Below are 23,061 nucleotides of genomic sequence, written 5' to 3'. Positions count from 1 at the left end.
CAAATTTTCGAAGTTTTTGAAGTGTTTTTACCATTTTACATTGTCACTATTTTTATCTGGATTTTTAAAAAATTCATTATTCTTCACTAATGTCTTTTTAAAGACAATTAGTCATAATATTCAATGTAAACTGAAATTTCTTTTTAAATATCGAATTATCTATATCTATCTTTGCTTTATTTTCTTATTGGATTCTCTAGGGTTTACAAGATGCATCTTTTACTTGTGGAAGCCCGTCTTCAAATAACATTATACCACTTTATGTTTAAATTTTAACAGTATTCCTCCAATTTCCCCTACTGGTCTATTTTGATATTTTGTCTTGCACTTTACTGCTACGAATGTTATAGGCACCAACATACATTGTTACTATTTTTTGGATTAAATAGTCAAATATCTATTAAAGAACTTTTAAAAAGCACAAAAAGTCTTTTATATTTATCTATATACCTACAATTTTCAGCACTTTTTATCCTTGTGTTTTAGATCAAAGTTTGCATGTGATATAATTTTTCTTCCTCCTGAAAAACCTTCTTTAGTGTCTCTTGTTGGTTATATGTGGAAAGGGACAAATTACCTTGGTGCTTTTGAGTAAAAAAGTGTTTTATTTTGTCTTCACTGTGAAATATAATTTTTACTCATTTTTTTTTCTTTTTTGGAGAGGCAGGGTCTCACTATGTTGCCCAGGCTGGTCTCAAACTCTTGGGCTCAACTGATCCTCCCACATCAGCCTCTCAAAGTGCTGGCATTACAGGCATGAGCCACTGTGCGTGGCCCACTGAATCTTTGATTACATTCATTTTGAAAGATATTTTTGTAAAAATCTGTTTGTTTTCTTTTAATACTTTCCAGTATTATCTGGGTTACTTAATTTCTGACTTAAGGTCTGTAATAATTTCTGTTTTCATTCCTCTTAATATGTTGTCTTTCTCTGTCTACATTTAAGATTTTATCTTTATCACGTGTTTTGAAAAGTTTTATTTTGATGTGCTCTTTATGTTTTTCTTTATTTGTAGTGCTTGGACCTTGTGGTGCTTTTCTTATTTATAATTTTCATCAAATTTGGGGGGTTTGACCATTATTGCTTCAAAAATAATATCTGTTCTCTTTCTTCACTTTCTCCAGTTACATACTGTAGAGTAAATGATAGCTACTGAAGACAGAGTGATCCGTGATTAATATCATTAATGCCTCTGAAGAAGAGAATGACTCCAGTGGAACAAAAACTCTTAATAAAAATAGATAAAAATTTTTCTAGAATGAAATTTACAATATAACATCCATGAGCCCTTCTGGAACAGATGACTGCATCATTTAATCTAGCTGAGCAAGAGATGAATCAAAGTAGAAAACCCAGGAATGAAGCTGCCGTGTTAGGAGGAAAACTATGGTTAGAAAATAGCTGAAAATGTTGTAAAGCTTTGCAGTGTAGAAATAATAATGTAATCGGAGTGGGAAGAGGCAGTGAGACACAAAAAATATGTCTTTGCAGATAAATGAAACTATCAATTTTTTAGGACATTATTCAGTGTTATTGTCAGGGTCTCAGCAGAGCCGGGAAAGAGAAAGCTCAGCTGTCAAGAGCGTTAAAGTAGCTGATTAAGGCCACAAGCCAAAAACAAAAGAGTTAAGCCTTCACTCACTTACGGTGGTGTTACTGGCAAGAATCTAAAAGCAGAGACAATGCCACTCTCTCGGTTCCATTTACCCATGGATCAGTGTATACGTGAGGGCCCTCTCACTGTTGAGGGAATCCTTGGCCTTAAGGGAAGGGAAAGCAGGGAGGGCTAGCAGTGGAAAAGTGCTGGGGACTGAGTCAGAGTGGCACATTCTTTAGGTGTCATCATTGTCTTCAGGATTTCCCACACCTCCCCACACAAGGAGGCCTTGGCAGAGAAGTTCTGCTCAAGGCCTCAGATAAGGACACCTCGGAATGAAGGCTCTGGGACTAAGAATGCAAATGTTCCAAGAGCCTGACTGCTGGCCTGGTTGCCTGAGACCTTGACTACACACACACACACACACACACACACACACACACACACACACACACACACACACATCTAAATCCAGTAACATACCAAATGGTGAAACTTTAAAAGTATTCTCATTAAAATAATAAAAAGACAAGGATGTCCACCATTAGCACTATTACTTGATATAGTTGTGGATCTGTTAGCTAATGTACTTACACAGAGAAATATCATATAAATAGAAATATTTAAAAATGTGATTGAGTATGCCGGAAAATACCAACAAGTTAAGCAAAAACAGTATATGAGGAACAATTAGTGCTTTAATAAGGAGGCCGGCTACAAAAATATGATAACCTATAGCATACAATATACAAACAAAAACCTACTAGAAGACATAATAGGAGAAAGTTCCTATTTTTAGTAACAACACAAGAATCTGTATAACAAGAAATCTATATAACTCACATGGGAGTTAAAGAGATTTGAAAAATGATGAAAGCGTACTGTGGTCTTGGATAGGATGGCTGAATATTGTAAAAATATTGGCTCTGTTTCACTATAACTTCAATAAAATAGTCAAAAGTTGTTGTTTTCTAATCTGCCAAGTTCTTCCTAAAGTTCAAATGAAAATTCAGTTTAAGAATAGCCAGAAAACTTTCTGAGAAAATAAGCAATAAGGCAGGCAGAGGGACAAATACACCTGCCAGTCAATACAGGATGAACAGTGTTAGCACACTGACTTGATCTAATATTATCTGAAAGCAAAAGTATTTTCCTTAACTTGTATAGTCATATAATGTAAAAAATCAATTTCCATTGGCTTTAAAATATTTAGTCATTAAAAACAACCTGTGTATTTCCATGACTATTTAATCCAAATATGCTTTCATGGACCTAGAATACCAAGTTAAATAAGTTGTGAATTGTTCAATTTAGTGATGAATTTTTGCCTAACTGCCTTATCAGTTGGCCTACACTATTGAAAAAATCACTATTTTCAAGAATCTGTCAAAGCTGGAATTTTTTTAGTGGCTAGCTGTATTAGAGACATTGACTCTGTTTACTTCCTTTCAATTCTAGACATAGGATGCCCCTAGAATAATTGCTATGAGAGATTGTTGTTTTATTTTTGCTTTAGTTTTAGGAATTTAGCTGTTATCATTCCACGTCCAGTTGCTTATCATAATGGCCCTGTATGTACAGGCTGTTGAACTTGAATGTGATGTGCTAATACCCTGCCCCATGTGTTTTGGCAGACTGCTCAGTGTAGGATTTTCAGATTGCTTTCCTTAACACTGGGGAGTCGAGAAGTGCTTTAGGAAATTTTCAATATCTGATTTTGATTTCATTTTCACAGATGTATCTTTAATTATTTAAAATCCTATGATCAAAAACTGATAGACATGCACATTCAAACTGTTAATACAATGGAGACAACTGACATGTTCCCACGTTAACTCATTCTTTACAGAATTCAGAGTAAAGCTTTTCCTGCTTTATTCATGTGCTTGAACTTCTTAGAAGTGGGCTATAATTAGGAAGGTTTTGATTCTGGGCTCATTTCTTTAAGTTTCTAGCTAAAGATGTGCACTGAGAGTGCTTAATGTGAGTTGGCAAACCCCTGACGTGTGCTTCCCTGCGTTTGTCTTCTGAGATATAGAAAGGGAGCAACACAGCACAGTTTTCAGCTACTTAGCCCATTAGGAATTCTTTTGATTCATCTTGTCAACAGTCATTTGAAGTTCATTGCACACAACTGCAAAACAAAATAATTGTGGATATCTGAGAATGAGGCCCTTTTCCATTTGATAATATATTAACAGATGTATATGAAAGGGATGGTGACTGGTCTGCATATCACATTTGCTCAATAAAGAACATTATTGACAGGTAGGTATTTAAAAATTTCCTAGACCCCATCCCCATGAAGGTTATCAATTATAAAATAAGGTTCTCCACGTTTTACTCTAGAAAACAGCAGTGTTACACTTGAGGCGTGATACAGGCCAGATGTGCTTAGGATCCAGGAAACAACTGTTCCAGCTCTGGGCTGGTGCTGGGACCTTGGGGGAAGTCACTTAATTTCTTGTAGCTTCAGTTTACTGCCCCACTTCCTTCACAGGATTGCTTTGAGAAGTTAGTTAACCAAAGTTGATTTGACAAGCATTGTATTATAAACTGTTTCAGTTTCTGATATATTTAATTATAGTTAGTATTTTCCTTCTTCCCCATTCTATCCATGTTTTTATGTTCTTTTTTCCCCCTAAATGTTCATTCCTCAGGGCATTACACTTGAAGAGTTTGACAGATTATCTTTCGATATGATTTTAATGAGCCCTCCCTGCCAGCCATTCACAAGGTATGTGTCATAAATATTTCAGTGTTGTATTGGTCCGTTTTCATGCTGCTGATAAAGACATACCTGAGAGTGGGCAATTTACAAAAGAAAGAGGTTTACTAGACTTACAGTTCCATGTGGCTAGGGAAACCTCACAATCATGGCGGAAGGCAAGGAGGAACAAGTCACGGGCAGCAGGTAAAGAGAGAGATGTTGTGCAGGGAAACTGCCCTTTATAGAACCATCAGATCTCATGAGACTTATTCGCTGTCACAAGAACAGCACAGCAGAGACCTGCCCCCATGATTCAGTTACCTCCCACCGGGTCCGTCCCACAACACGTGGAAATTCAAGATGAGATTTGGATGGGGACACAGCCAAACCATATCAAGTGTAGAGAAAGTGCTTTTGAAGGACTTACTAAATCAGATCATACTATAGTGTCAAACATGGACACTCTGAAGTTTATTAGCTGCATTTCATAGTTTGGAAATTTTTTCATAAATCCTTTTATCTACTTATGTATGTATTTATTTATTTTTAAATAATAATAATTATTGGGACAGGGTCTTGCTCTGTCACCCAGGCTGCAGTGCAGTGGCATGATCACAGCTCCCTGCAGCCTCAATCTCCCAGGTTCAAGCAATCCTCCTGCCTCAGCCTCCTGAGTAGCTGGGACTAAAGGTATGTACTTCCATGCCCAGCTAATTTTTAAATTTTTGGTAGAGATGGCGTCTCACTATGTTGCCACGGCTGGCCTAAAAGCCCTGGGCTCAAGCTGTCCTCCCACCTCGACCTCCCAAAGTGCTGGGATTATACACGGAGCCACCATGCCCAGCCTCCATTCATATTTATAATTAAGCATTAATCACAAAGGAAATAGCAGTTGCTACCAGATGAGCAAATTAATTTGGTCAAAAGTAGATATGCAAGACTGTAGGATACCTCTTTTATACTTACCTAAGACACAATGTTTATTTCCAGCCCAAAGTACCTTAATTCATTTAAACTAATGAGCATTCAAGAATATCTTTCTAATACTGATTAAGCAAAGTGAATTTCCACAATAAATATTCAAGTCCTAAATTGCTTAATTGTACAATTTAAAAGCTAGTTAAGCATGCACTTGTGAACTTTACATTTCTTAAAATTCATATGTACATTGAATAATTCTGACTTTTCATAGCAACATTATAATCTCTTCATTTAAAAAATTATATATATGTGTGTATACATATATTTGGCTATATGTTTCAGGAAATTATATCTTAGACCAAATCTTGACTAATTCATTTTCATTTAGATGTTTTTAATAAGAGTATTTTGGATGATTTTAAATGATAATAGCAGTAGTAATCCTCTAAGTGTCTATGTCTTATGCAGAGGATGTCATTTAATTTAACAAGCTTATGGGGTAGCCATTGCTGTTACAATGATTTTACAGATGAGAAACTGGGGCATAGAAAGGTTCACTTTCTCAAGGATATACAATTAAAGAATGTCAGAGCCAAGATTTGTCAATCATTTTATATATTCCATGATTTTAAGTAGAATATCATATGTAATAACCAGTCTAATTCAGTGAATGAATATTCTAATGCCAAATTTCCATCTACATTTGGATTTATTTAAACAATTCTCTAGGAAATGAATTTCCCAAGGATTTGTTGTTCACCTACAAGCCAGGCATTATTTTTGATGCTGTAGTTCTTGTCCTTTGGGAGCTCATATTCTAATGGGAATGGCTGACAAATAATTATCCTATAATGTTATCTTAAATGATCTTATAAGCTATATAATAAAAGAATGCTGAAAGTGTCACAGGCGTACAGAGGAGAAAAGGGCTTGCTGCATACCAAGAGAAGGGAATTCTTTCAGAGGTGATGTCTGAACTGTGTCTGGAAGTAGATTACGAGTGTATCAGAGCAGGCAGAGGCCATTCCATCTCAGGGTGGCTCTAGGCACGTGCAAGAGTGTGGCCTGTGGAGTACAGTGAGCAGGATATACACAGCGGAATGCAGCTTCAGCTCTGTGAAGCCTCAGGTAATACTGCAGAGGGCACCGTAGCTTTCCTACTCCCACCTCCCCCTTGTCTTAGCACAGCTCCAGCTGCTGATGGCAGGAGTAACTGATTCTGTAGTTCTCATGTGAAAGTCTGACAGGAAAGGACAAATAAGAACTGAAGATTTCTGAGAAGTCTATTCACATCCAGTCTAATCCCATAGCTGAACCTCAGATCCACTGATGGTTTTGGTCCTGCCATCAGGTATGAGGAAACTGACCAATGATGCCAGGTAACTTATTTAAGACTCTGAAGATAAATAGCATGCTTTTTTTTTATTATTATACTTTAAGTTTTAGGGTACATGTGCACAACATGCAGGTTTGTTACATATGTATACGTGTGCCATGTTGGTGTGCTGCACCCATTAACTCATCATTTACATTAGGTATATCTCCTAATGCTATCCCTCCTCCCTCCCCCAACCCCACAACAGGCCCCAGTGTGTGATGTTCCCCTTCCTGTGTCCATGTGTTCTGATTGTTCAATTCCCACCTGTGAGTGAGAACTTGCGGTGTTTGGTTTTTTGTCCTTGCGATAGTTTGCTGAGAATGATGGTTTCCAGCTTCATCCATGTCCCTACAAAGGACATGAACTCATCCTTTTTATGGCTGCATAGTATTCCATGGTGTATATGTACCTTATTTTCTTTATCCAGTCTATCATTGTTGGACATTTGGGTTGGTTCCAAGTCTTTGCTATTGTGAATAGTGCCGCAATAAACATACATGCGCATGTGTCTTTATAGCAGCATGATTTATAATCCTTTGGGTATATACCCAGTAATGGGATGGCAGGGTCACATGGTATTTCTAGTTCTAGATCCCTGAGGAATCCCCACACTGACTTCCACAATGGTTGAACTAGTTTACAGTCCCACCAACAGTGTAAAAGTGTTCCTATTTCTCCACATCCTCTCCAGCACCTGTTGTTTCCTGAGTTTTTAATGATCGCCATTCTAACTGGTGTGAGATGATATCTCATTGTGGTTTTGATTTGCATTTCTCTGATGGCCAATGATGATGAGCATTTTTTCATATGTCTTTTGGCTGCATAAATGTCTTCTTTTGAGAAGTGTCTGTTCATATCCTTCGCTCACTTTTTGATGGGGTTTTTTGTTTTTTTCTTGTAAATTTGTTTGAGTTCATTGTAGATTCTGGATATTAGCCCTTTGTCAGATGAGTAGATTGCAAAAATTTTCTCCCGTTCTGTAGGTTGCCTGTTCACTCTGATGGTAGTTTCTTTTGCTGTGCAGAAGCTCTTTAGTTTAATTAGATCCCATTTGTCAATTTTGGCTTTTGTTGCCATTGCTTTTGGTGCTTTAGACATGAAGTCCTTGCCCATGCCTATGTCCTGAATGGTATTGCCTAGGTTTTCTTCTAGGGTTTTTATGGTTTTAGGTCTAATATTTAAGTCTTTAATCCATCTTGAATTAATTTTAGTATAAGGTGTAAGGAAGGGATCCAGTTTCAGCTTTCTACATATGGCTAGCCAGTTTTGCCAGCACCATTTATTAAATAGGGAATCCTTTCCCCATTTCTTGTTTTTGTCAGGTTTGTCAAAGATCAGATAGTTGTAGATAAGTGGCATTATTTCTGAGGGCTCTGTTCTGTTCCATTGATCTGTATCTCTGTTTTGGTACCAGTACCATGCTGTTTTGGTTACTGTAGGCTTGTAGTATAGTTTGAAGTCAGGTAGCGTGATGCCTCCAGCTTCGTTCTTTTGGCTTAGGATTGACTTGGCAATGTGGGCTCTTTTTTGGTTCCATATGAACTTTGAAGTAGTTTTTTCCAATTCTGTGAAGAAAATCATTGGTAGCTTGATGGGGATGGCATTGAATCTATAAATTACCTTGGGCAGTGTGGCCATTTTCACAGTATTGATTCTTCCTATCCATGAGCATGGAATGTTCTTCCATTTGTTTGTATCCTCTTTTATTTCATTGAGCAGTGGTTTGTAGATCTCCTTGAAGAGGTCCTTCACATCCCTTGTAAGTTGGATTCCTAGTTATTTTATTCTCTTTGAAGCAATTGTGAATGGGAGTTCACTCATGATTTGGCTCTCTGTTTGTCTGTTATTGGTGTATAAGAATGCTGGTAATTTTTGCACATTGATTTTGTATCCTGAGACTTTGCTGAAGTTGCTTATCAGCTTAAGGAGATTGTGGGCTGAGATGATGGGTTTTTCTAGATATACAATCATGTCATCTGCAAACAGGGACAATTTGACTTCCTCTTTTCCTAATTGAATGCCCTTTATTTCCTTCTCCTGCCTGATTGCCCTGGCCAGAACTTCCAACACTATGTTGAATAGGAGTGATGAGAGAGGTCATCCCTGTCTTGTGCCAGTTTTCAAAGGGAATGCTTCCAGTTTTTGCCCATTCAGTATGATATTGGCTGTGGGTTTGTCATAGATAGCTCTTATTATTTTGAGATATGTCCCATCAATACCTAATTTATTGAGAGTTTTTAGCATGAAGGGTTGTTGAATTTTGTCAAAGGTCTTTTCTGCATTTATTGAGATAATCATGTGGTTTTTGTCGTTGGTTCTGTTTATATGCTGGATTACATTTATTGATTTGCATATGTTGAACCAGCCTTGCATCCCAGGGGTGAAGCCCACTTGATCGTGGTGGATAAGCTTTTTGATGTGCTGCTGGATTTGGTTTGCCAGTATTTTATTGTGGATTTTTGCATCGATGTTCATCAGGGATATTGGTCTAAAATTCTCTTTTTTTGTTGTGTCTCTGCCAGGCTTTGGTATCAGGATGATGCTGGCCTCATAAAATGAGTTAGGGAGGATTCCCTCTTTTCCTATTGATTGGAATAGTTTCAGAAGGAATGGTACCAGCTCCTTTTTGTACCTCTGGTAGAATTTGACTGTGAATCTGTCTGGTCCTGGACTTTTTTTGGTTGGTAAGCTATTAATTATTGCCTCAATTTCAAAGCCTGTTGTTGGTCTATTCAGAGATTCAGCTTCTTCCTGGTTTAGTCTTGGGAGGGTGTATGTGTCGAGGAATTTATCCATTTCTTCTAGATTTTCTAGTTTATTTGTGTAGAGGTGTTTATAGTATTCTGTGATGGTAGTTTGTATTTCTGTGGGGTCGGTGGTGATATCCCCTTTATCATTTTTTATTGCATCTATTTGATTCTTCTCTCTTCTTTATTAGTCTTGCTAGCGGTCTATCAATTTTGTTGATCTTTTCAAAAAACCAGCTCCTGGATTCATTGATTTTTTGAAGGGTTTTTTGTGTCTCTATTTCCTTCAGTTCTGCTCTGATCTTAGTTATTTCTTGCCTTCTCCTAGCTTTTGAATGTGTTTGCTCTTGCTTCTCTAGTTCTTTTAATTGTGATGTTAGGGTGTAAATTTTAGATGTTTCCTGCTTTCTCTTGTGGGCTTTTAGTGCTATAAATTTCCCTCTATACACATGCTTTTGAACCCTGGTCCTCTGTTCCTGCTGCTCAGGCTCAATTCAAGTCTTCATTTCTGCTTTTCTGCTTGATCCTCTATTCCTGCTGCTCGGGTTCAATTCAAGTCTTCATTTCTGCTTTATCTTTGGTCATGCTGTGAATCTTTCTTGTAGGATCTATTTGCTAGCCCAAATACTGCCTGTTTACATGACTTGTTTTGACCCTGGTTACTCTAACCAAGTTGCACCTCCTGCTTATAGAATCTAGACTTCAGCTTAAGTCTCTCCTATTTACTTTGGACAAAATTGTGTTAGTTTTACCTACTGCTTTGATTGGCTTAGATTGGCCACCAGTGCCATTAGTTTCGGGTTGCTACTCCATTCAGCAGTTCATTCATCTGAACTCTGGTTATATCACCAAGGGGAAAGCAAAAAGTGTAGTCAGCCAGCACATGTGTGTGTGTTTTCCTAAACAAAGTGATTTTAAGAGAGCAGTTGGTTTTATTCTGTACTGACTTCTTGTTCTTTTTTGATTAATGTAAGTCATTTGTCATATTGTTTTATAAAGATAAATTTTAAGTGTACTTATTAGATATGTAAGGATTTTTTTCTTTTAAACCTCTGCCTTCCAGGTTCAAGTGATTCTTGTGCCTCTGCCTCCTTAGTTGGTGGGATTACAGGCGTACCCCACCACGCCTGGCTGAATTTTGCATTTTTAATAGAGATGGAGTTTTGCCATGTTGGCCAGGCTGGTCTGGAACTCCCGGGCTCAAGTGTTCTGCCCACCTCGGCCTTCTGAAGTGCTGGGATTATAGATGTGAGCCACCACGCTCGGCCTAATTTTTGTATTTTTAGTAGAGACGGGGTTTCACCATGTCGGCCAGGCTGGTCCCGAACTCCTGGCCTCACGTGATCCACCTGCCTCACCTCCCAAAGTGCTGGGATTACAGGCGTGAGCCTCTGCACCTGGACCCTTTTTTTCTTTATAAATGAATAAATGTATTTTCTTCTCTGTAACAACAAAGATGACCCTATTTTTTGTGAGGACTAACTTATTTTTATTCTCCTTTTGACTTAAAAAGTGATTTGACATCTTTTTATCAGATTCTTAATAAACTTTCTGTGTTTTATTTATTTATTTTTTACCCCTTTAGGATTGGCCGGCAGGGTGATATGACTGATTCAAGGACGAATAGCTTCTTATATATTCTAGATATTCTCCCAAGGTAAAAACTTAGGTTCCTGTACAAGCTTACCTTTAATTTGAAACTCCAGGTCTGGAAGAATGTGACGTTTGTCATTTTGTAGAGGATAGCCATTTATACATGCTCCCTTGAGATATTGGGCATGTCATTTATCTTCTCCTACCATGACTAATAGAGTAACTGCAAATGTTTCACAATTCCATGCTTGCCACCACAGTGAGTGACAGGGAATCACAGCCTACTAGCTAGATTCTGCTGCCTCTGCTCATAGTGTTGATGCAGATGGTGCTAATGTTAGTGAATGCTGTTACCCATGGCCTGGAAATATGTGCACACCCTTAAAGCCACCCTTCTATGTGAGTAGCCGCCCTTTCAGTTGACACCACAGAGGCTCTGTGTGAACCCATGCTTGAGATAAACTTCAATGGAAATCAACATTTCAAATGTTAACTTTATCAAGTGTGCTGTGTTTAAGGGAAAAATGAATAAAATATATGTTGTCTCCAGCCTTATAAAATTCCATTTTAAAAAGAGTTCAGAAAATTACTTACCTCGTATTTCCCACAAGTAATGATTTTACTTTTTCTTCTTAGTAATGAGATATTTAGAATTCCATTTGTTTATTTTTTTATAGATTACAAAAATTACCAAAGTATATTCTTTTGGAAAACGTTAAAGGTTTTGAAGTATCTTCTACAAGGTAAAAAAATGTATTTGTCTTGCATACATCTTAGACTTGGTATATCTTATAGTAGGAACTGTTGTGAAATAAAAATCTTAAAAACCAGTGCATACATTCTGACATTTTATATATTAAATGTCTTACTCATCAGTATTGATTTTACTAATAATGTATTAGTAAGTATTACAATAAGTATTACCAAGTTTTGTTCAACCGATTCTCTTCTATTTTGATATTTTCGAATTTTTCTAGAGTAAGTGGTTGGTAAGAATGGCATTTCTCAGTTTTAGTCATTTATATTGGTGCTTATTTCTGTGGAAGTAGAAATGTTTTCAGTAAGAATTGGTCCTGTTGACAAGTATTTTCTGCCCTACAGTTGGATGCAGGAAGAATCCCTGTGTCGGGGTTCTTTCAGATGGTGGCTCAGCTGGAGAGAAAGCATCCACCCGAGTCCTTGAGTCAGCTGCTGTCTGTAACAGTGCTCCCATCTGACTGGCCACCTTGAAGATAAAGTTCTAGTTCCCATGGCAGATTGATCATCACTAGATTAGCAATTCTGACTTTCATCAGTTTGGATAATTTATCTGGCAGCTTTATTTATTTGTAGTAATGAATTATCTATATCTTTTGATTCAGTATTATTTCTGAGGTGCTGAACTTAGTAAAAACATAGGGTCATTATCTTTCTAAACAAGTGAAGCTACAGTTTTCACTTAAAATGAGGTTTTGTGGGCCGGGCGCGGTGGCTCACGCCTGTAATCCCAGCACTTTGGGAGGCCGAGGCGGGTGGATCATGAGGTCAGGAGTTCTAGACCAGCCTGGCCAAGATGGTGAAACCCTGTATCTACTAAAAATACAAAAAAATTAGCCAGGCGTGGTGGTGGGTGCCTGTAATCCCAGTTACTCAGGAGACTGAGGCAGAGAATTGCTTGAACCTGGGAGGCGGAGGATGCAGTGAGCCGAGATTCCGCCATTGCATTCCAGCCTGGGCAACAGAGTGAGACTCTGTCTCAAAAAAAACCAAAAAAAAAACAAGAAAACAAACAAAAGAAACCCAGTTTTTGTGTATATTATTTAAATAAGAACCGCCTTTCCAAGTAAAGAATTAAAGTTTTTTTTTTCTTTTTAGAGACCTCTTGATACAAACAATAGAAAATTGTGGCTTTCAGTACCAAGAGTTTCTATTATCTCCAACCTCTGTAGGTATCACAGTTATAAATGCTTATATAAATTATAATTTAAAGGCTTTTTTTCCCAAAGGAAATTTGATTTGATAAGCAGAATGGCTTTATTTTGGATAATATTATAGGTAAACTCTGAAAATAGTTTAGATTATGGGTCTTCCTTCCCAAAAATTTAGTGCATGCATATAAATTCATTCATACATATTTTATGAAAAAAAATTATATAGCTTGAAAGAGAGACTATATTTCTCTTTTAGAGAGCAAAGGATAGCATATTTTGAAAATACGTCAAGTTTGGTATTTCCAAACTTGGTGTTAATAATGTTAATAATTAATAATGTTAATGTTTCAAAATAATCCAAAATAGAAAACAATATAAACAGGTAGTAACTTTCTAGTTACTGCTTTGGGGACATAACATTAAGTTGAAAACACTGCTTCCATTTCATGGATAAGAAATTTAAGTAATTGATCATGATAAGACAAGTTATTTGACTGATTTGAATTTTGCAAGTGTTGCTGTCAGCTTTTTGTTATTGTTCTTGTTAGTTTCTTGTCATCTTTAGCCATATTATATTGTTCTTTGCCCAGAAATTAATAGAAAACCCATTATAAAAATTCAAGATACAAGCTGTGGAAATTGGCAACATATTTGATCTCTTTAAATTTATTTCATATTTATTGCCTTTTAGCTTGTAAAACATAGTGAATCATCCTTTTTTAACAAAATGAGGTAATAAATAGCCAAGAATAGCTATATTTGAATTTTTAAATTATTAATATATTATCAATAATGAATATAAAAATATCTATACTACGTCTTAGCTGGGAAATATAAAATGGAAGTGACTTGTAGATATATTTGTCAGCTTCAATCTTTAACTCATTCAAATAAAAGTACAAAGTAGCAACTTAATAGTTTAAAATGTACTGCAATGGAGTCTTCTACAAATCCATAGCAAATTTTGCTGTGGTAGAAGCTAAATGTAGGCTCGTTTGAGTTTTTTGTTGTTGCTGTTTAACTTGGTGCTAAAGTTGGTACCACTCTCTTTAATTTTTTAGAGTAACTAACTGCTTTGCTTTGCTTACAGCTTGGCATTCCAAATTCAAGGCTACGATATTTTCTTATTGCAAAGCTTCAGTCAGAGCCATTACCCTTTCAAGCCCCTGGTCAGGTATTATGATTGGAATTTTATTATGAATATTATGGCGTATTTATTATACATATATATTAGTCTGCTAATTTATTTTCAAGAACTACTTTGTGTAGCTGTCTCTGTGTACTATAGAATCTAAAGTATAGACCATGCCCTAGGTCCATCTTCAAGGCCGTTTTCATCTTGCCACTTTTATTGTTTAAAACAAAACAAAAACAAAACAAAACAATGTTTCTTTTCCTCATTAGAAAACAAATGAGTTAAAAAACTTATCATTAGTATTGTTATCTTCCTCCTTCCCCCATAATTTCCCTTTTGACCGTTGACTATTTTGGATTTATCATTTTATCCTTCCCATAGAAGCCATTGGTTACTTTTGATAATATTTTATCTTAAAAGTGGCTTACAAATATTTTAATACATGGGTTGCATTTTCTTTAAAGCCAATGCTATTTAGCTTAATTGATTAAAATATAGTAATGATTAGTACAAGCTAGAATAAAATGCTTAATTGCTACAGAAAGAATCTCTAATTATGTGAGCAGTTTTACATGCTTAGGTCAAAAAACGGGGATGGATAACTGAGTTTCAGCAGTTCGGCGAAACTCTCCTTAACTTTCATAGGTAAGGACACAAAAGTCATGTCTACTAATAAGGGATTGGTAGTGTCACCTCAATCCCTTTATAATATAATACTAATATTGCTCCCTTTCCATAGTAGCCAATTCCAATGTAAAGTTAATATACCTTACACATTATATTAAGTTAATAGTAACTTTATACATTGACTTCAAGGACTTCATCATTAAAAATTCCTGGAATGGTTTTCCTTTTACAAAATAGGACTTTATACATGGTTGTATGTTTTGCAGAAACAAGTTTTTCCCATAGGACTCATGAGTAGAAATAACCTTTCACAGTGAAAACCGCTTTTCTTTTTTTAATTGCTGGTTTTCCTTTAGATCATAGCTATGTTTTGGTTTTTCCTTTTTAATGAAGGAGTATGGCAAAACTTGATTCAAAACACGTTTTCTGGAAATGTTAGTGTTGCTTTCTAAACTTCTTTTCCAAATAGGATACAAATGTGATTTATCTATATTCAGTATATACTTTCTGTTAGTTTATTGAATGTTTTTATTAATAAATACTGTAAACACTAATCCATGAAATAAATCATCTGTAGCCTGATGACAATATAGCTATATGATTAATGACGTGTAATAACTTGTACAAATACAAGTAAACCACAATTTCTATCTTTTAATGGCAACCCCATAAAGGCTAATGAGGTTTTTTTCGTAATGTTGACTGGACATTATTAATTTCTCTTATTTTGAATGCAACTTTTGACAATTTGTGTATTTTTATGTAATGCCAGGTACTGATGGAGTTCCCCAAAATTGAATCTGTACATCCACAAAAATATGCAATGGATGTAGAAAATAAAATTCAAGAAAAGAACGTTGAACCAAATATTAGCTTTGATGGCAGCATACAGTGTTCTGGAAAAGATGCCATTCTTTTTAAGCTTGAAACTGCAGAAGAAATTCACAGGAAAAATCAACAAGATAGTGATCTCTCTGTGAAAATGCTAAAAGATTTTCTTGAAGATGACACTGACGTGAACCAGTATCTTTTACCACCAAAGTCATTGCTGCGATATGCTCTTCTATTAGACATTGTTCAGCCCACTTGTAGAAGGTCCGTGTGCTTTACCAAAGGGTAGGTTTTAAAGATCTATTCATCCTGTATCCAAAATAACCAGGTTTTTTAAAGCTATTGTTTCTTTAAGTTCTTCTAAAAACAAGGAGCATTTTATAAAATGTTTTTGCTAGAATGAGGTATTTTCCCTTAATTGCCTGCTTCGTGTTCCAGTAGAACACAAGTAAAAATTCCGTTTGGCAGAACATTATGTGCACCACCCACAAAAGTGCTCATAAAAGACAATGTCATTTGTTTGGTGACCTTCATAGGAGCTTAAATACCCATAGTGGAGACATGGTTTCTGTAGACTATTACTTGCTAATTCTTTAGCACTTCTGTGGCACATCATACCTCAAGTGTTCACTCTTATGATCAATGTATAATAAGAAATTAAATTTTAAACTAAAGAAGTAATATTGAGTCATCTGGAGAATATTAGGGTAACTTTTAAATTTAAATTTTATTCAGGTTTTTATATAAGTAATATATGCCCAAGGTTTCCAATTCAAAAGATAACTAAGGTTGTAAGACTCCCTTCCATTTCTGTCTCTTGACCATTCAGTTCTTCTCCCCACATGTGACCAATGATATCAGTTTACTGTATAATCTTCCAGAGGTATTGTATCTGAAAGTGTATTTAAGTATCCATGTATATTTTATCCCCCTTTATAAGTAAATGGCAGGATATTATATATATGCCCCTTTTTTCACTGCACAATATAAATAGAATATTATCGCATATCAGTACTTAAAGGACTTTCTGTTTTCATGGTGTAGGTATATTATATAATTTACTTTACTGGTTACCTATTCATGAACATTTAGAGGGCTTCCTTTGGGTTATTACTTGAACATTTAATACAGTTCTCACTAATTTTTTTAAACCTAGAATGGGGAAAATTAGACCTTTTTAAGAAAAATTTTGGCCGGGCACGCTGGCTCATGCCTGTAATCCCAACACTTTGGGAGGCTGAGGCAGGTAGATCACCTGAGGTCAGGAGTTTGAGACTAGCCTGGCCAACATGGTGAAACCCTGTCTGTATGAAGACTACAAAAATTGACCAGGCATGGTGGTGGGTGTCTGCATTCCCAGCTACTTGGGAGACTGAGGCAGGAGAATCGCTTGAATCTGGGGGGCAGAGGTTGCAGTGAGCCGAGATCATATCCCTGCGCTCCAGCCTGGGCGACAGAGTGAGACTCTGTCTCAAAAAAAAAAGAAAAATTTTGCCAAGGATCTCTGTCTGTGCTTTCTGAATGCTACTCAACCTCATTTGGTAGGTAGTTGTATGATTTGTCAATTCAGGCTTTCTGTTCTTACCTTCTAGCTAGCTATTAATATCTTGTATGATACACTGTACCCCAGTAGAACCATACCAGAGTCATTCTGAGTTTATTATACTCTGCCCTTGTACTTCAGGGGAAAGGGTTTATTGCTTTCCATTATCTTGGAAGACTTCACTGGGCTGTTGTCAATTACCAAGTTCAATAGGTTCTGTTTAGGACTCTCATAAAATAAGACTTAGCAATTTTGTAATAAAAAACAACCTTGAAATTCTTTTCTAATTATAAAGATGGCATAAAAGGAGCCTGATGGTAAAATTTATTTTGGTATAGATACTGTGTGTATATACACACGTATTTATATGTGTAATATATATGAAAAAGACAGTTTGAAAAAAATTATTTTTTTCCTGGTTTGACTTTTTCCCTCAAATTCTTATTTTAAACTGTTTTCTTTGTGAAAAAGAAATAATGCTAATATGTTGAACAGCCAGCTTGGCAATAATCTTAGAGAGAGAAATACTGCTAATGACTTGCATTTCTGAAGTGTTTTATACTTTCTATGCAGTTTTTTATATAATGGTCTGATTGTTGTATGAAAGTGATCATAAAATCATACTGTGTTAAATGACAAGCAGACATAGGATCAGTGGCACTGTGTTTGCTGTGGTGTTAGAGAGCAGGGTGGTGAGTTCCTGAGAGGAAATCATGGTTCAGGCCTGATAAAAATGGCAGCAATTTCTTTTCCCCTATACAACATTTAGGTTAATGTGGCAAGGGAGCCAATATTGAATTATATTTGAATATAAAGTGCATCCTTTCCAGTGATGAACATTCAAGACAAGACAATTAATAAAAAGAAATGACAATTTATAGTTCATCATTCAGTGGTGTTTACTCAACTCAAAAAACTGTGCCATGTTTCATTTCTGAGACATTTATTATTTATTATTATTATAATTTTTTTAGATGGAGTCTCACTCTGTTGCCCAGGCTGGAGTGCAGTGGCGTGATCTTGGCTCACTGCAACCTCCGCCTCCCAGGTTCAAGAGATTCTCCTACCTCAGCCTCCTGAGGTAGGCACGCACCACCACGCCTGGCTCATTTTTAAAATATTTTTAGTAGAGACAGGATTTCACCATGTTGGCCAGGCTGACCTCGAACTCCTGACCTCAGGTGATCCACCCACCTGGGCCTCCCAAAGTGCTGGGATCACAGACATTAGCCACTGTGCCCGGCCCATTGATGAGACGTTTAAATGAAACTATATTATGTCTTTTACCTAGTAATTTTTTACCTGCAAAGGATATTTATGTGACATTATTCAAGATATTTCAGAAGGATGTAACTGTGTAGATTGATTAATTCATTCAATAAATATTTAAGAAATTTAGCATTAACACATACATCAGGTGCTGCATAATAGTTGTGTTGATTTTTCAGATATGGAAGCTACATAGAAGGGACAGGGTCTGTGTTACAGACTGCAGAGGATGTGCAGGTACTATGCATGTTTTAAAGCTAAAACACTTTAAAACTTTTAACTAAAATTGTTTAATACTTTGAGAACATTAGAATAATTTTATGCATTCAACTGGCCATGAATATATATTTTATTCATTCATATGTATATTCATATATATAATATTTTATTACTGTTGAATAAATCTTTTTCTTGTTGCTCTACATGAGTATATGCACAAGGAATGTTTTATGTTTTTCTTTTTCTTATTTTTACCTTCTGCTTTTCTTTTATTCCATAAATAGTAGTTGAAACTCAGCCTACAATAGTTAATGTTCTCTAAAATGTTGTACAAACATCTTAATATTGGAGCCCTCCTTTGCAGCACACACTATAAAACTTCCTTTTAAGGAAAAAAATAATCTTAACAATGTGCTTTATGAATACTTCAGTTGTTAACTCTTCATGGTGTCATGGTTGAATACAAGTCTAATATATAGCAAATTTTATATTTTTTTGAATACTTTTAAAGTGAGATCACATTATCTTTTATACTGATTCAAACTTTTAACTACTGATAAAATTTACCCATGGTAAAAATTCTGTTATAGGCAATTGAATGTCTGGATTTGAGAAATTATATTTGCTTAATATATTTAATCGTTTTAAGGAAGTATCTTGATGAACCTGAGTATAAAAATAAAAGTTTTAATGATTCTCCTGTTTTATTGTAAAATCGACTTTGTTGTTTTGTCAAGCTTCTTTTGCATTTTTCACTATATTTCTTTTATATTGTCATTTATTGTTTATACTCTTAGGATTTTATTTTAAGGGCTCAAAAATGACAGACACCCTGAAAAATATCCTGATCTGTTGAATGTTAACCTTTTTTTCTTTTCAAAGTTTACATTGCCCTTATTGAGCCAATATGTAGTCTATTGCACAGAGCCATTTTGCCCTGTGCACTTTGCCACTGTGTGTTACAGCAGACTGTATGTCCATCGAGTTTAAACTATCTCACAGCAGGAGATCTTAAATCTAGTTGCACATTACTTTTTTAGTTATCTTGGGTATTTTCTTACAGGTTGAGAATATCTACAAATCCCTTACCAATTTGTCACAAGAAGAACAGATAACAAAGCTGTTAATACTTAAACTGCGATATTTCACTCCTAAAGAAATAGCAAATCTCCTTGGATTTCCTCCAGAGTTCGGTATGTGGGATACGTGCAGAATTCAGCTTTCATGTATTAAAACTCTCAAAAATCTTTAGGGACTTGTGTGTCTAGGACTTGCCTAAACAAATGGGCTCAAGAAACCTCTTTCCTTTCCTGATCATGCCATTTATGGCATCTTTCTGCCCTCTTTCCCCTCATAACTGCCTCATTCGGTTCTCTACTGACTCATTCTCCCCCTCTCTAACTCCAGTAGTGGGTCACAGAGGTTGGCATGGCTAGAAGGGTCACATTGGCAACTCCTTGCCTCTTTCCACAGATGGCTGTGCATAGCATCCCCTTTCCAGCTTATTTTCTTTTCCAGAGGTCCTCTCCTAATCACCCCACACTAGAGCTTGTGAAAGAATGCTTTCGATTGGCTTTTTATAAATTAAAAGGCAGTTGAGGGATTATTTTGGAAGGGTGGGGGTGTATTGGTATTTATTCTCCTCAGAGATACACCTGTGTCAGCTGTGTGCCCCTATCCTTCCCTACAAGGGGTAGGTGGAGAAAGAGGAGGTGGAGAGGCTGTCTAGGAAGGAGCTTTCATAATGGAACGAAAGGGGGACTCAGAAGATGAAATTGACACAGGAGATGAATTGACACAGAGTTAATGAAAGATTGGGGATCTACAGCAAGGAATCTCAAGAACAAATGGGAAGATTTAGTTGTAGAGTGAGAAAGTCAAAGGCCTAATTCCATTGGCAGTCCAAGAAGTCCAGGGATTGGTGCTCTGAAGAGATTGGACACACTGCTTTGGCCTTCTCAGAGATGCCCCAGCCCATCTCCCTGATCCCACTACTGGGGCCAGTGCTCTCACCTCTGAGGAGGCTGTGGGTTTCTTAGGCCTGGGGTGGGCATGCTCCCAGTACCTGGCCGATGGGCTGGGAGGAAGACTCACCTCCCTCGAATGCTTCCCTGGCTAGAGAAGGAGGAAATGTGCTTTTGAGGACTCTTGAGAGTTCGAATGCAGAAAAGTCAAACTTTGTTAAGTCCAATACTTTTGTAATATTAATATGGCACTATCCCTCAAATAAATAATGGGTTTAATAGATTGTGTTTCAAATTCTAAATAATGGATTTAAGCTGAGGTTTTGGAACACAACCATTTTGTACATAGGGAACAAACTGCCAATATAATTTGACTACTCTCTTGGTAATTGATTCTCTGAGTGTAGTCGCAGCAACCAGGTTTATTTTGTACTCCCTGCCTCTTTCTTGGTGATCTCATTTTTGTCCCAAATATCCTGGGAAGTGTTGTTTAAGAAAAACACAAACTTTCCTTGTAGTTTATGTCACAAAACGAGTGACAGCATTACAAAACAAATAGAAGAGCTGAGAATTAGACTTAAGAATTCTCATTCCTAGTCTGCTTTCCTAGCTACTATTTTTTTTCCTTTTTTCAGATGAGCAATCAGACATACTCTTGAAGACAGAAAAGAGATTAACTATTCAATTAAAATGAATTCCTCAGCTTTTTTTCAGTGCTTTTTTGTTTTCAAAGGGCAGTAGTCACTTTGGTAATACTGAACCTTGGTAAGGAGCACAGAGCCCAGAGTCAGACTGAATGATTTCATATCCCAGCCCCACCTTAACCGTTCCCTTCTTTAGTTTACTTCTCTGTAAAATGAGGATGATCATAACTCCTGCTTCATAGAGTTATTGTGATAGTTAAATGAGTCAATGTTTATGAAATTCTTATCTAATATCTGAGACATAATGTAAAATTTATTTTAGCTTTCATTTTTAGAATGAGCCATGTATTTACTTTTATAATCTTTATTTCATAAATATTTTTCTCATTTTTTAAAATTTTAAGTGGGTGAAATAGAATTTTTCAAAGCTCTCTGAATCTATATGTATAATACTTAGAAAAACAGCCTTTGAAATTACTGAACCTCCTTCTAAAATACGTGATATGTTTTTGGAGTTGAGCTTACCCTGATGTCACCACTGAGCAGCACCGTGACACAACTGTCCCTCATGTGTGTTTCCAACATTATTGACCCTGGGTCCAAAAATGGGCATTGTTTGAGCTGTTTGTCTACTGGCAATGATGGATCTGCATTGATCCTTCCAAACGCTCTGTCCTGGTTCTGTGACTGGTGGTGCGTATTCTGCGGTAGCGGGCTTTTGAAGAAAAACACTAACCTGTCCTTGCGGGTGAAAGCTGATATCTTGACCTTGTTCATCCCATGTTTCTTTGTTTTTGAGGATTATCATTGTTATTTTTAATGTATCTACGTTTTTTAAAAGTTGTCTTTTAACTTAAAAAATTATGTCATTTTTTTCACAAGTTGTTAGATTGGTAGAAAAGTAATTTGCCGTCACTTTCAATGGCAAAAACTTCAATTACTTTTGTGCCAACCTAATAGTTTAGATTTAAAGAAATATGCACAGATGCTTTACTTTCAGTGGCAAAAACTGCAATGCTTTTGCACCAACCTAATAATTTAGATTTAAAGAAATATGCACAGATGCGCGCACACACACACACGTGCACACACACATAGATATAATTTGTACGAATCTTACTTGTTTGTTTTCAAACCTTTCTTTCCTTCTGAGGTAATTGTAATATTGCAAAAGATCATCTCTGGGATAGTCTAAAAGCCTGTTTGTAGGTACATTTGTACCTCTGGCTACTTTGAAGTAAATAATTTTAGATAAATAATGTGCTTACCTAAGATATTATCTTTAGAATAGAAACTTTATGATCATGTTTAATTGCAACAGTAATTGCTGTTATTTTATTGCAGTTAGTAAAATGTCAAGTGTCAATGAAGCAACTTTATTGTAACTAATTCTACCTTCCTGTCCTCATGAGTATATGAAATTTTGCTATTCTTAATGCTCCTAATTGTTTTTCATTTTCTTATCTAAGTTATTTTTCCTTTATTTCCTTGCTATGCTAGAGTATGCTGAATGTGGAATCCTGCCATTATAACTAACATTATAGTGCACACTCTTGTACGTGGACAGTCTTTTATGCTGATATTTGCAAGGCCTTCTTCCAGCATATAAGGGATCCATGGGCCTTTTTGTTTTAAGAAAGGAATGTAGCAAATGGAAGTCCAATATGAGAAAGGCAATTTGTGGAAGCAGAGTGTAAAAACACCCGTGGGGTACTTGTATCCAGAATATGTAAAGGACTCTTACCATTCAACAATTAAAAAAAGAGAAATCCAATTTTAAAATGGGCAAGGATTTGAGTCAACATTTCTCCAAAAGGAATAGATAAATGGCCAATAAGCACATTAAAAATATGTTAGTTAGTTATTAGGGAAATGTAAATCAAATCACAATGTGATATTACTTCATACTCATTAGGATGGCTAAAATAGAAAAGACAAACAATAACAGTATTGATGAAGATGTGGAGATATT

General features: G+C 36.1%; 1 protein-coding gene across 7 annotated transcripts in view; it reads left to right on the top strand.

Moving 5' to 3' along the window:
- TRDMT1 (tRNA aspartic acid methyltransferase 1) overlaps positions 1 to 23,061 on the top strand; it is a 55,283-nt gene that overhangs the window by 28,846 nt on the left and 3,376 nt on the right. For 2 of the 7 annotated variants that reach the window (XM_003831177.7, XM_008956576.5), the window contains 8 exons: positions 4,259 to 4,335; positions 10,940 to 11,011; positions 11,625 to 11,690; positions 12,802 to 12,871; positions 13,948 to 14,031; positions 15,392 to 15,735; positions 18,442 to 18,499; positions 19,545 to 19,674. In XM_003831177.7, coding sequence (XP_003831225.1) covers positions 4,259 to 4,335; positions 10,940 to 11,011; positions 11,625 to 11,690; positions 12,802 to 12,871; positions 13,948 to 14,031; positions 15,392 to 15,735; positions 18,442 to 18,499; positions 19,545 to 19,674 — 901 coding nt within the window. Of the gene's footprint in view, positions 1 to 4,258; positions 4,336 to 5,678; positions 6,609 to 10,939; positions 11,012 to 11,624; positions 11,691 to 12,801; positions 12,872 to 13,947; positions 14,032 to 15,391; positions 15,736 to 18,441; positions 18,500 to 19,544; positions 19,675 to 21,080; positions 21,271 to 23,061 lie in introns of those variants that run through there. The other 5 variants (XM_024930460.4, XM_008956572.7, XM_055092446.2 and 2 more) reach the window with 5 other exon arrangements.

The sequence above is a fragment of the Pan paniscus genome, chromosome 8 (genome assembly GCF_029289425.2).
Source record: "Pan paniscus chromosome 8, NHGRI_mPanPan1-v2.0_pri, whole genome shotgun sequence".
In the NCBI taxonomy this organism is placed as follows: domain Eukaryota; kingdom Metazoa; phylum Chordata; class Mammalia; order Primates; family Hominidae; genus Pan; species Pan paniscus.
The sequence above is the reverse complement of the archived record's forward strand: the minus strand, read 5'-3'. Positions and strand labels throughout refer to the sequence as shown.